At 38.3% G+C, this 15,201-nt stretch overlaps 1 protein-coding gene across 3 annotated transcripts in view; it reads right to left on the bottom strand.

The window, feature by feature from the left end:
- MICU1 (mitochondrial calcium uptake 1) overlaps positions 1 to 15,201 on the bottom strand; it is a 255,844-nt gene that overhangs the window by 171,666 nt on the left and 68,977 nt on the right. For all 3 annotated transcript variants that reach the window (XM_053586212.1, XM_053586213.1, XM_053586210.1), the window contains exons 3-4: positions 12,937 to 13,105; positions 694 to 856 (exon numbers count right to left, since the gene is read on the bottom strand). In XM_053586212.1, coding sequence (XP_053442187.1) covers positions 694 to 856; positions 12,937 to 13,105 — 332 coding nt within the window. The remainder of the gene's footprint in view (positions 1 to 693; positions 857 to 12,936; positions 13,106 to 15,201) is intronic.

Raw genomic sequence — 15,201 nt, 5'->3', positions numbered from 1 at the left:
TAGCTTTAATAGCACATAAAAACCTTGTTCCTATCCAGTTCCAATTTGTATACATTTTGGCACCTCTGATATTTATAATTATTGTTTTATAAATTTGGTCTTTAAGAAACAAAAAGAGAAGTTATAAACAAAAAATAAAACAATACTTTTATATTTACCTATGAAATTACCTTTACTGAAATTTAATATTTTTTATTTCTTTGCATGACTTTGAGTTACTATCCAGTATTCTTTGCTTGTCTACCTTTTATTCAAATTTAGACATAGTCTCTAGAAAGCATCCTTATATTTCTACATAGAGCTAAGTGCCTCTTCTTTATATTACCATAGGACTTCTGCATAATACTCTTGTACCAATCACCACCTTTCTGAAATTACCTGCACCGTCTTTACCCTCATTAATTTGATACCAGTTGTGTATATAATGCTGTCTTCAGGAACATTCTCATTCTATGAATCTCACCCAGAGGGGCACAATGTCCTGAACCCCTTACCTTGGTTGAGGGCAGCTGCTTTAAACTATAGGCTCCTCTTCGGTACTCCTAAAGCTTAGAACAACAATGCCTAACATTTAATAAGTTCATACTGAACACAGTACATGGGCCTGTAAAAGTTAGGTAATACGTACAAAGACACAAAATAGTCAATAACAAAATAAATATCACAATCTTACTTTTCACTTTAGCAACTTACGCTCCGGTTGTTTTTCGTTGGGTGTTATGGATCGCACAAAATCTTCTGGAGTCATAAATACTTCTGTTTCACCAGGCTCATTGATTACTTTCAAGGTGGCAAAATATCGGAAGATTTTGTCTGGTGTGGAGTAGGCTCGAATCCTATTCTCATATTCCATCACCTAAAGTTTGAAATTTAGGAAGTGTTACTATATTAAGCAATGTTCCTAAGCTAATACAGTCTCATCATCATTGCTCATCAATTCCCATATATTTCCCATCTTATTTGCAGGGAAATGTTATTTGATCTTTTCTATATAATTTGATTTTTTAATATTACAAATAAACTTGAATTTCAAAAAAATTTTAATACCTTTCTTACAAAATACCATTTATATTCTAGTTAAGGCAATATTTACATAACTTTTAATTGGAAAATCTTTTTTTTTTTTTAGACAGAGCCTCAAGTGGTCGCCCTGGGTAGAGTGCCATGGCATCACAGCTCACAGCAACCTCCAACTCCTGGGCTGAAGCAATTCTGCCTCCGCCTCCCAAGTAGCTGGGACTACAGATGCCCGTCATAATGCCCGGCTATTTTTTGGTTGCAGCCGTCATTGTTGTCTGGCGGGCCCGGGCTGGATTCGAACCTGCCAGCTCAGGTGTATGTGGCTGGTGCCTTAGCCGCTTGAGCCACAGGCACCGAGCCTTGATTGGAAAATCTTTGGGAAGAATTTTCTATTTTCCTAAGTCACTGGAGACTATAGTAAAATTGAAAAATGTCATAAGAGATTTCAAAAGATCTCAGTAAGAGAGTACAATGCCATATATAGAGTACCCTATAGGTTCTTAAATATTACATTTTTTAAAAGGGGTTATTTGATAGTTCTTACTGCTATGCAATTTCCTGACTCCTACACAAAACTTCAGAGTCTCTAAGTTTGAAAAACTAGCAGGGTTTCAAAGACAAGGTACGTTAAACAACAGCATAGAAAAATAAAATTACGTATTATGCAAACTTAATTATTTACAGGTCTGAAGTAATAGGCTTTTACTTTTGACCATAAAACTGAACAAACTGCCAGAGGTCCTTTACACATGGCATATTAAGAAGGGAGAAGATACACAGCTGTGATTTAAAAAAAAAAAAAAAGGAAGGGAGAAGAGCTGGGAGGCACAAAAGCAAATGTTTGAATAGCAACAAAATTAAGCATGGCATTAACACGGAAGCTCACAAAAGCCCTCATTCCATGCAAGAAACATATAAAATATTACATCAATCGCATAATATTTTAGCAAAAAAATTTCTCTCATACCTTAATTTTATATGTTGAGATAGCCAACAATAATTAGTATCTTATAAATAACTGGCTAGAAAATGTGTCGAGGCACTAAAGCCTAAAAACCCATCAGTTCAATGGCCATAAAGCTATCACTAATACTAAAAAAACATTACTAATGTTTTAGATTTGTCACACTGACACAACAATTACTATAACTGTCAGTCCTGGCTGGATGTCACTTTGAGGTCATTGGCAGCAGCTGTTTAGCATTAGTCTTAATTCCACTACCACACGCACTTTTAGCAACGGAGGGAAGACTGCTAATTTCTAACTACACGTGACAGGAATCTTTTCAATGCTAACTTGCATTAAAATCTGAAGAGATTTCAGAAAAGATTCTATCAGAGGATTGAGCATGTGACAAACACACTAAAGAGCTTTCAGCTTTAAATCCAGCCTCAAGGCTTAAATCAAAGGCATTTCATATTATACTACAGTAGTCTGCTGGGAAATAATGGTGACAGAAAAAAATACCTTTCTTTATGCCATCTGTATTCCTGTTCTTTTTCTGAATAACGCCAAAAAAGAATGAAAAAAAAAAAATGTTGGAATGAGACTGTGACTACTACCAAAGAGGAGTCTGTAAACTAAAAACTTAAGTCAATCATATGCAAGGTAAAGGCAGAAAGGTAAGAACTTAAAAGACAAAAATTCTAAGTGAAAATCAGAGTCTTTGATTATCATAGTCACTAAATTATGCACTGACTATTATTAAAATAATCACAATTTGGGCCACTGTTTGTGATACTTTGCCTTATTAATATATACCCAATGGTTTTATATGGCTATAAAGATTTATTTTGAAATAATAGGTCAAAGAGAGTGACTTAATGTCCCCCCCCATTGGTGGAATTTAGAATAGGTATGTTGCATAGTATTTACTTTTTTTTTGACTTATATCGTATCCTGAAGATAATTCCATGTCAACTGATATGGTATGGACTTCTTTTAACTGGCTATGTTAAAAAGAACCCTAACAGGGCGGCGCCTGTGGCTCAGTTGGTAAGGCGCCGGCCCCATATACCGAGGGTGGCGGGTTCAAACCCAGCCCCGGCCAAACAGCAACCGAAAAATAGCCGGGCGTTGTGGCAGGCGCCTGTGGTCCCAGCTACTCGGGAGGCTGAGGCAAGAGAATCGCTGAAGCCTAGGAGTTGGAGGTTGCTGTGAGCTGTGTGAGGCCACGGCACTCTACCGAGGGCCATAAAGTGAGACTCTGTCTCTACAAAAAAAAAAAAAAAAAAGAACCCTAACAAACTATTATATAAAGAGTCAGAATATAGCATGCAAAATAGCAAAGGCTTGGAAGTAGGAACATATAGAAAACTGTTGAAGGATTTTGGGATTTCTAGCCTAGAGAAAAGACTTACCAAGGTCATTATGATAGTTTATTCAATCATTTACAAAATGTTCTAGACCATCATTATGTTAAGACACCAGTCTTCAATAAAACTGCCAGACTTCATTAAATCAAAATTCAGGTATTATTTTTCCTAGATGAACTGCACCAAAGAACAGTCAAATAGTACTTATAACCTAATAGATAAGGGATAGTGTCTCTTTATAAAAATATTCCAATTAATGAAAAGATTTGATAAAATTAGAATCTCACCCTTTTTGTAACCCCAATGAATTAATATATCCAGGTAATGAATATTAATATTAATAGCTGCTAGTGTCACAAAAAGATACTCTTTTCTTTTTTTTTGAGTCTTTGTTGCCCTCTGTAGAGCACTGTAGTATCACAGCTCACAGCAACCTCAAACTCTTGGGCTCAAGCAATTCTCCTGCCTCAGCCTCCCAAGTAGCTGGCACTTCAGGTACCTGCTACAATGCCTGGCTATTTTTTGAGATGGGGTCTCGCTCTTGCTCAGGCAGGTCTCGAACCCATGAGCTCAGGTAATCCACCTGCCTCAACCTCCCAGAGTGCTAGGATTACAGGCATGAGCCATAGCGCCCAGCCTTAAATTTTTTCATACAGAAGGAGTCTGGCTCTGTTGCCCAGGTTGGTCTGAAACTCCAGGCCTCAAACGATCCTACCACCTCAGCCCCTCAAAGTGCTAAGATTACAGGCATCCCCACCATGCCTGCCCAAAAAGCACATTTTTGTAACTACACAAAAAATTTTAAGAAGAAAAAAGTAAACTTTTTCTAATTGTGATCTAACAACTTTAAGTGACATGGACCAATGATGAATGATATCTATTATTCTATTCTATTTTTTGCAGTATTTGGCCGAGGCTGGGCTTGAACCCTCCACCTCCAGCATATGGGGCTAGGGCCCTACTCCTTTGAGCCACGGTTGCCACCCATTCCTCTTCCATTTTTAATGGTAGAAGCAAGGAGGAAAGAATATAAAAAGGATAAGTCTACCTAATTTGGTACTATTTACTATGATGAGTACCTTAACTCAGATGGTGCTTTGAAACTGTACTTGTCATATGATTGAGCTACTGATCTGTAGGTCCAGGAGTTAACAAATAGTCCAAAAGAATTATTAATAATGCTATTCCCATCAGCAACCACATCCATCCCCCCATAGGAGTATCTATCTTTACTTATATGTAGTTTTTTCTTTGGAGACAAGGGTCTCAACTCTGTTACCCAGGGTAGAGTGCAAAGTTGCAATCGTAGCTCACTACAGCCTAGAAATCCTGGACTCTAGCAATTTTCCTGCCTCGGCTTCCCAAGTAGGTGGGTGGGACTGTGGCATGCACTACCACACCCAGCTAATTTTTTTCTTTTTATTAAATCACAGCTGTGTATATTAGTGCAATCATGGGGTACAATGTACTGGTTTTATATACAATTTGAAATACTTTCATCAAACTGGTTGACATATCTTAGTTATTGTGCTAAGATACTTATATTCTACATTTAGTAAATTTAATATGTACCCTTGTAAAATGCACCGTAGGTGTGTTTCCACCAATTACCCTCCCTTTACCCATCCTCTCCCCTCCCCTCCCTTTCCCCTTCTTCTTGGGCTATAATTCACCCAGCTAATTTTAAAAAATCTTTTTGGAGAGGCAGGGTCTCACACTCCTGGCCTCAAGTGATATTCTGGTCTCTACCTCCCAAAGTGCTGGGATTACAGGAATAAGCCACCATGCCCAACAGCAGCATCTATCTTTTGACCATCGGTAAGAAATTAGATGACATGAGCAACTGGTGCCTCTACTTGCTTTTTAGTCCATATGACCACCACAGGCCTCTGATTCAAAAGCCTGGATGTTTTAATTGTTTGATTCAGTTGGTTTATACAAGTGGGAAGAATAAGTTCTTTCTACAATTAAAAGAGTTCTATTTTCTCCTAGTTCTGATACCAATGCTGTGGCTTAATATTGGTGTAAAGTCCAAGGAAAACCAAGGATATAATGTCTTGAACCCATTATGAATGCAAGTGACAGTGATCCCTTTGGGATCTAATGTAAGAAATAATGCATAGGCATGGAATGCAGACTGGGGCCAGACCTGGAACATGCAGCAGGCAGAAAGTTTTGTAAATATGTTATGTGGCCGGCGCATTTTCTCTCAAGAGGTGACTTATACATTAATCTGTCACTCAACAGTCTCATTGGGTATAAAGTAAATTCATTTTTGGTAGTAAAATTAATAACAAACAATAAAAGTTCCTATACTAGCATTCTTAAATGTCACTCAAAATAAGTCCCAACATTATTAAAGACTGTATTTTTTCATTTTACAGTAACTCCTTGATAGAAAAGCATTATCTATGAAATTTTCTCCTCTTACTTATTTTTCCCATGTAGAAAAATCTCTGTAGCCTTGATTCTTGGCCTTATTTTAAAATAAGCACATTAGTTAGAGTAGGTTAAAATGCTATTATATAAATATGCCTCAAAATACAATTGTTCAAATAAAATGAAAATGTATTTCTCACTGAAGTATGATCTACGGTGCATGTTCCCATTTGGCAGGAAACCATACAATCCCTTTGAGTACTCAAGGTAGCCAACATGTGGCTTCCAAGTTCTAGTCATCAACATTCTTTCTCAGGAAAGAGAGAAAGAGCATTGAAAACCCCTGTTGGAGGCTTTATAAATCATGCCTAACAGTGGCTCAAATCACTCCCATTCAGTGGACAACTAGCAATCTCTACCACAATGGAAAAAGGGAAAAATCAAGGCTCAGGATCACATTTTGAAATCCTGAGATGAGTAACATGGCATAACACTAATTGACCTAGAGTACACTGTGAGCAATCTTGTAACCAAAAAATGTTATGTGAGAAAAATGAAATAGAAGGAGCAAGGGTTTTGGAGTTAGAGATGAGGAGAGGGGAGGGGAGGGGAGGAGAAGAAAACAATTAGAAATTCTGGAAATTGGAACACTTGGACACACAAAGAGAGCAGACATGTGTGTGTGCAGAGGAAAGACCTCGAGGACACACTCAGAGGGTGGCGGTCTGCACGCCTAGCAGAGAGAACTCAGAAGAACCAACTGCCGACATCTTGATCTTGGACTTCCAGCTTCTGTAACTGTGAAAAGGCAGTTTAATTCAAACCTGTCTAAAGAAAAGAAGCCATTGGTTTTAAATTGCTGGACAGGATGAGCTCATGAGCTCAATTGTCCAACCACATATAAATGGAGAAACACTGGAGGCACTAGTCCTGGGAGCAAAGATGAAACACAGTTGGGATTTATGGGGTCACAGCCTCAAAGAATAAGTACCATTCTGCCAAGAAAAGTATCTGGAAGTACTTCACATGTTCATCTGCATAGCTCCACTTGGAATAAAGTGGTGATTGAAAATGATTGCTCCCAGGTGTTTCAGAGAACTCGACGGTGCTAATGAAATCCTGAGCTCCCACACCAGAAAAATATGCATGTGCTCACATATGGAAAATTTCTGATATAATTTCCCAGAGTTGGTGGATCCAGGCTCAGTGGACTCCAAGTTAAGGACTACTGCTTTGGGGATTTGAGGCTCCAAGTACATCCCCGCTGCACTCAACATTCCCAAGCTGACAGCTTTTTATTATTTCTTTTTAAAAGTTCTTTTTTTTTTTTTTTGGCCGGGGCTGGGTTTGAACCCACCACCTCCGGCATATGGGACCAGCGCCCTACTCCTTGAGCCACAGGCGCCACCCTTCTTTTTAAAAGTTCTTATGACTCTTTGCAGGGGGGTTCTCAGCCTGATGTGTAGGACAGCTCAGGTGCCAGAGTGTTAACACTGTAAATACCTCTCAACTAAGGATGGGTAAGAATTGATGGGTGTCATTTCATTGTGGGCAAGAGACATGAACAGAAGCTTCTCTAAAGAAGACAGGTACACAGTCTACAGACACATGAAAAAATGCTCATCATCTTTAATCATGAGAGAAATGCAAACCAAAACCACTCTGAGATACCATCTAACGCCAGTAAGAGTAGCCCACATCACAAAATCCCCAAACTACAGATGTTGGTGTGGATGTGGACAAAAGGGAACACTTCTGCACTGCTGATGGGAATGCAAGCTAGTACTTTCCTTTTGGAAGGAAGTTTGGAGAACACTCAGGGATCTAAATGTAGACCTGCCGTTTGATCCTGCAATTCCTCTTCTAGGTGTATATCCAAAGGACCAAAAATCATTTGGCAACAAAAATATTTGCACCAGATTGTTCATTGCAGCTCAATTCATAATTGCCACATCATGGAAAAAACCCAAGTGCCCATCGACCCATGAATGGATTAATAATTTATAGCATATGTATACCATGGAATACTATGCAGCAGTAAAAAAAAAATGGAGACTTTACCTCTTTTATGTTTACATGGATGGAGCTAGAAAATATTCTTCTTAGTAAAGTATCTCAGGAATGGAAAAAAATATACTCAGTACTACTATGAAACCAATTTATAATCACTCACACTTTCTTATGAAAGATGAATCACAACTATAGCCCAGGATGAAGGAGGAAGGGGAAGGGGAGGGTAAGAGGGAGGGGAGGGGTGTGTGTCAATGGAGGGAGGGTTAATAGGGGGACCACACCTATGGAGCATATTGCAAGTACAAGCTGGATTTATCAGGTGTAGAACACAAATGTCTTAACACTGTAATTGGGTAAATGAGGTGAAGGCTATGTTGATTAGTAGGAGGTAAGCACTCCAATTTGTATAAATAATTAACACATTGAATCCCACAATGGCATAAATGTATTCATGACCTATGTACAAATGACTTAATAAAAAAAAAAAAGAAATTCTGGAAATTTAGAATATTATCATTGAAATTTAAGAAACTGTTTAAATGGCATAAATTGTAGAATACATGCAGAGAGAGAATGAATGGGAAAATAATAATTCAAAAATTAATCCTTAATGTAGGTAGCATAGAGCTTCTGAGAAAAAAAATTCTGAAAGAGCAGTTAAAATATATTCAGGATAGATTGTGAGGATTCAACACACACTAAACAGGAATTCCAAAAGAAGAAACTAAAGGGAATGGCACCAAAGCAACACTAAAGTAAAATGTGAGAATTCTCCAGAACTGAAGAAGTTTCAGAAGAGACAATACAACAAAATAAAATAAAAATTTAAAAAGAGAACCAAAACCAGGCCGGGTGCAGTGGCTCACGCCTGTAATCCTGAGGCCAAGGTGGGTGGATTGCCTGAGCTCACAGGTTCAAGACCAGCTCGAGAGAAAGCAAGACCCCCTCTCAAAAAATAGCCAGGCATTGTGGCAGGCACCTGTAGTCTCAGCTACTTGGGAGGCTGAGGCAAGAGAATCACTTGAGTCCAAGAGTTTGAAGTTGCTGTGAGCTATGACACCGCAGCACTCTTCCAAAGGGTGACAAAGTGAGATTCTGTCTCAAAAAAAAGAGAGAGAACCAAAACCAATGAAAAACAAAGTAAGAAATGCATGGGTAGGTGTTAATAATAATACCATGCCATGAACCAATATGACTGCCTCAACTGTTTGTACCTGGGGATTTTTATAAATTAAAAATAAAATGAAACACACAAAATAACCAGGTCATGCACAAGAATGACAGATAGCAAATTCAGGATACTGATTCACCTCTGAAGAGGACAGGGGAGAAACAGGATTGGGGAGGAGTAGATAAGCACTGTAATTTTTATATTCATTTATTTTATAAAAAAAAATCTGAAGTAAATATAGCAAATATTAAAACTTGATAAAATTGAGTGTTATATATATGAATATTCATTATATTATTCTCTATTTTCTCAGAATATTTGAAGTATTTTATAAAAATCAAGTGCATATAAAAAACAAAAGCAAACTATTTATGGGCGACGCCTGTGGCTCAAGGAGTAGGGCGCCGGTCCCATATGCCGGAGATTGCGTGTTCAAACCCAGCCCCGGCCAAAAAAAACCAAAAGCAAACTATTTAAATGAAAAGTGAGGATGTGCAATCACCAATTCATGGAATTAACCCAAATGCCCATCAAGGCATGAAGGGATTAACAAACTGTGGTATAAGTATACCATGGAGTACTATTCAGCCATAAGAAAGATGGAGATGGCTCAGCGCCCACCCATAGCTCAATAGTTAGGATGCCAGCCACATACACTGGGGCTGGCGGGTTCAAACCCAGACTGGGGCTGCTAAACAGCAATGAAGACTACAACAAGAATAACAACAAAAACAACAACAACAAAAAACAATTGCCGGGCATTGTGGAGGGTGCCTGTAGTTCTAGCTACTTGGGAGGCTAAGGCAAGAGAATCATTTGAGGTTGAGGTGAGCTGTGATGCCACAGCACTCTACCAAGGGTGACACAGTAAGACTTTTGTTTCAAAAATAAAGAAAAGATGGACACTTTACATCTTTTATGTTCACTTGGATGGAGTTGAAACACATTCTTTGTGTTTTCAAGAATGGAAAAAAAAATCCAATGTAGTTAATGCTAACGTGAAACCAATATATAAAGAACTATACACCCACATAAAGGATAAAACACAAACATAGCCTAGCAAGAGGGAGGAGAGAGAAGTGAGAGGGGGAAAGAGGGAAGGAAGGTGATTGGTGGGATCCCGCCTAATGTGCACAATGTAAGGGTGTTTAACATAGGAAGGGCTCAACTACAACTTGAACTTTACCTTAGAGGTGAAAATAATATAACCTAAAAATTTGTACCCTCATCTTAATTTGAAATAATAAAAAAAAAAAAGTGAGGATATGGAGAGACCACAGGGCCATAGCAGAAATGAAAGAAAATGAATGGAAAAGTAGCAAGAGAAAAATATGTGATCAAAAATGTGGTTTAAAGAGGATTTGGTGTGGTACCACCATTTCCTCTGCCTTCAGTCTCTGTACCTCTCACTGAGCTTCCAACACTGCTGTGCTGGGACAGAGCATCCAGACCTTCACAACCTCTGGGGTCTGTAGGAGTGGCTATTAGGAGGGCCAGGGAAGAATGTGGCATTTTCAGTAGAAAATAAGTGGTGGTTACCAATTATGATAACTTTGTACTTTGGATCTGGATTTGCTGCCCATTTCTTTATAGTAAAACACCAAATGCTTAAGAAATAATACCAGGAAATAAATATGAAGAGTATTTTAAGAGATGCAGCCTCGAGACGCCATGGGAGCCAAGTGCGCCTTCCAGCTTCTGGAGCCAGAGGGGGCCCGGCGTGTCCAGCCCCTAGCTGCCACCCCTCTGCCTGTCATAACCATGCTGTCCTGCCTGCTAAAAGAACACCAGGCCAAGCAGAACAAACACAAGGAGCTGCAGAAGAGGAGGCGTGAGGCTATCACTGCAGCAACCTGCCTGATAGAAGCTTTAGTGGATCACCTCAATGTGTGAGTGGCCCAGGCCTACATGAACCAGAGAAAGCTAGACCATGAGGTGAAGACCCTACAAGTCCAGGCTGCCCAGTTTGCCAAGCAAGACAGGCCAGTGGATTGGGATGGTGGAGAACTTCAACCAGGCACTCAAGGAGATCGGGGATGTGGAGAACTGGGCTCGGAGCATGGAGCTGGACATGCACACCATTGCCACTGCACTGGAATACATCTACTCATTGCCACTGAACTGGAATACATCTACAAAGGGCAGCTGAAATCTGCCTCCTCCTAGTACCTATGCCCCCATCCCTCCTACCTCACCCACAGGGCAGGAGGGAGACTAACAGGCCATGAATAAAACACAGCCTCCGTTTAAAAAAAAAAAGAGAGAGATGCAGCCTCTTTGAAAAATGGATCCAACTCCTGAACGCCTATAGGAGACTAGCTATGTCTTTAATAAACTTATGACACAGCCTATAATGCCTATAATCCTAGCACTCTGGAAGGCCAAGGCAGGATTCCTTGAGCTCAGAAGTCAGAGATCAAATTGAGCAAGAGTGAGATCCTGCCTCTATTAAAAATAGAAAAAATTAGCCAGGGTTTGTGGCCTGCTCCTGTAGTCTCAGATACTGGGAAGGCTGAGGGAGGAGCATCACTTGAACCTAATAGTTTGAGGTTGCTTTAAGCTAGGCTGACACAATAGCAGGCAAGCCTGGGCAACAGAGTGAGACTTGTCAAATAAAATAGAATAACATAAGACAACAGGAAATAACATAACATAAAATAAACTTATGACATTAAAATGTGGCTTATTTTTTTAAATTATATAATAGAATCCTTAATCTATCCATATAGGTTTTGTAAAAAGAATGAATAGACAAAGAATAACTGCAGAAACAGGGGAGAGAATAGTGATGAAACAGATTCTTAGGTAGACACGATTATCCTTAAACAAAGAAAAAACAGCTCTTCCTCTGAGATGTCAGTGAAAGAAATAAGAATTATTTCAGACATACAATAGCTACAGAAGTTAGGAATTAGGTAAATCACACTGATAGCTTTATTTCTTTCTGTAAAGTAGGAGACATGGTCATCTGCTGAGCAGAAGGCAGGAGTGGAAAATGGAAGTAGCTTCAAAAATAAATGTTGATTTGGCTCATTTTTAGCTCTACTTTATAAAGTGGAAAGTATGACTTATAAACGTAGCTTACACAAGGTAAAGTTGAGCCTTCTTTGAATTCACTCAAGGCAAAAGAATAAATAAATATATCTTATGGAAAAGCTAGGATGTTTGATGATTAACTTAAGACACAAAATTTTGTTCAAATTCATCTCAAGAAATGAACTTTGGAGTGAGAAGATATATCTAATATCTTCTTCTAAACAAACCAGAATGAAGATCCAAATTTCCCAAAGGAACTCTTCTTAAAACACACACAACACACAAACAACACAAAATATCTTGTTGCATTATTAGCTATAGTTTAGCAACTTAAAGGAATTCCCTGAATTTTAATCTAAACATGCAAAATGTCTAAGAAATTCATCCTTTTAATGGTTCACCACTCATGTCTGTTCAATTCAAATGCCTAATACCAGAGGCATTACTATAGTAGAATTGAAAGTTTTCTGAGGAAAAGCTACATAACAGCAGGTTATGTTAATTACATTAAAATCTTGACAGTCATTTGAAGTTTGTGCTGTCCTCACAGTTACTTAGTTTTCTGGATTATATGTTTCCAAAGAGATTTTATTCTCCCTTTACAACTTGACACCATAAAGCAGAAATACCACTAAGACCCACATGACAACATACTAGGAAGATCCAGAAACTAAAATAACCTTAGGCAAGGGAATTGAAAGAAGAAAGAATAAGCTAATCATTGTCACGACTCTAGAACAGGGGTTCTCAACCTTCCTAAGGTCGCAGCCCTTTAATACAGTTCCTGTGGGTCACAACCCACAGGTTGAGAACCACTGCTCTAAAAGAATCCTTTACCTACTCCCTTTAACTTCACGTTGCAAGAGCACTTTTGGCTTAGGGCGTGACGAAAAGTAACTTGGAAGTGAATGTGAACCATCTGAAATGTGTGATAAAAATTATTAAGCTTCATTATTCTGTGAGATTCAGTTCTGATTAACTTATACGATTATATTTCATACTTTTCTGTCTCTGAATCCAGAACGTTTCTTCTTTTTCTCTTCTGGAGGTGGCTCAAGATCTGTAGTCTTTTTTTCATGGTTACAAACTTCCCCTTCATCTTTATTCTTTCCTTTATCACCAATTTCAGTCTTTAGATTGTTTACACATGGTGGAGATTCTGCATGGGCCCTGGATATGCAAAAAAGAAATTTGGATTAATCATGAAGGTTCACCTTACAGTTACCAAATAAGCAAGCAGATCAGCTTAGCAGGAGCAACAGCAATGAAATTTGTCAAATTTTCTACATGAAGAAGTATAACAACCCTATCTCTGGATATATGATCAGAAAACTGAAAGCAGGGTCTCAAAGACCAAATTTATTTTATAAATAAATAATGTACCCATGTTCATCGTAGCATTAGTCACAATAGCTAAAACATGAAAGCAACTCCAATGTCCACTGGCAGATGAATGGATAAATAAAATATAATATATACATATAATGGAATATTATTACGCCTTTAAAAGAAAGGAAATCCTATCACATGCTACATGGTTGAATCTTGAGGACAGTAAACTAAGTGAAAAAAGCCAGTCATAAAAACACAAATATTGGATTATTCTATTTATACGAGTTACGTAGAATAGTTAAATTCATAGAAACAGAAAGTAGAATGGTGGTTACCAGAAGGGAAGGAGAAACAAGGAAGTTATTTTTGAATGGGTACAGAGTTTCAGTTTTACAAGATGAAAAAGTTCTGGCTATCTGTTTCACAATGGTGTAATTATACTTAATACTACTGAACTTCATTTTATTTTATTGAGACAGAGTCTTACTCTGTCACCCTGGGTAGATTTGAGTGCCATGGCATTATAGCTTATAGCAACCTCAAACTGGTGCTGGAGCGATTCTCTTGCCTCACCCTCCCAAGTAACTGGGACGACAGGTACCCACCACAATGCTCAGCTATTTTTAGAGATGGGGTCTTGCTGTTGCTTAGGCTAGTCTCAAACTCCTGAGCTCAAGCAAGCCACCTTTAAGATTGCTAGAATTACAGGTGAGAGCCACCACACCCAGCCTCATGCTACTGAATTTTATAGTTGAAAATGGTTGATACGGTAAATTTTGTGTTACATGTCTTTTACCACAATAAGAAGTACCTAATTTAAAAATAGGGGGTTAAAAGAATAAAAAACAAGTATTCAAATAAAAACTTACGCATCTCCCCCTCCCCCCCAAAAAAAACCTACATGAAGACAACTAATCTGCTATACAATACAGGTTCATTCAATTATCAACAGCCAGCAAAAACCAAACAGAAGCTCCTCTTGTTGATTAGAGATTAAAATTGCCTATCTGGTCTATGACGATTTTTCCAACATCCTCCACCAAGGTAATGTCTCTATTCCTTCAAACTCTTATACCACTTAGTGTCTTAACTACAACATATAATTTAATGTTTTATATAGTTAAGTGTGTTTTTTTTTTTTCAAATGTACTTGTTCTTCAACTATTAGGTGGAATCAAATGACACTGTCATTAATGAGAGGCTAGACACTGTATTATTTTTCTTTTAAGTATCCAAGTGCCTAACCCAGTGCTTTACACCAAAAAAGTATACACTGTATCTGCAATTAAGGAACACACCAATAGCAACCTTGGCTAAGCAGGCAAGAAAGGGAGCTGGAATAAATTATATTGGGAGGTACTACAATATAAGGTAATTCTTAATGTATGCATTTTACATAGCCATTTAGAGAAGATTTAAATCAATAGTTTTAATTTTACTTATTTGCTAATATTTGAATTTATAAGCAAACACAATCTTTGATTTTTAAAACCTAAAGTCTAAAAAGAAACAAATTTTTAAGAAGCAACAAGATGCTGGGCGCAGTAATCTTAGCACTCTGGGAACCCAACGTTGATGGATTGCCCTGAGCTCACATGTTTAAGACCAGCCTGAGCAAGAGCAAGACCCCATCTCTAAAAATAGTCGGGCGTTGAGGGAGAAGTGTAGACAAGTGGATCAGAGAAAAAAATACGGGTAGCTTTCATGTTTTAGTAATGTGGTGGCTTTTAATTTGGATGGTAGGTTTAGTAAGCATGCTGGCTGAGGTCAGTTCATAACACCGGCTAGTAACCCAAGCAGTCACTCCAGGATCTATACTCCTAAGCACTATAAGCACATAGAAAAGCAGGCAATCAGTGTAACCTGGCTTATTGTACCCTCAGGGAATCCCCAACAATAAAAACAAAAAAAAAGAAAAGAAAAGCAGGCAAAGG

This window comes from Nycticebus coucang, chromosome 3, assembly GCF_027406575.1.
Source record: "Nycticebus coucang isolate mNycCou1 chromosome 3, mNycCou1.pri, whole genome shotgun sequence".
Lineage (NCBI taxonomy): Eukaryota > Metazoa > Chordata > Mammalia > Primates > Lorisidae > Nycticebus > Nycticebus coucang.
This window is presented reverse-complemented; position numbering and strand designations above follow the sequence as displayed.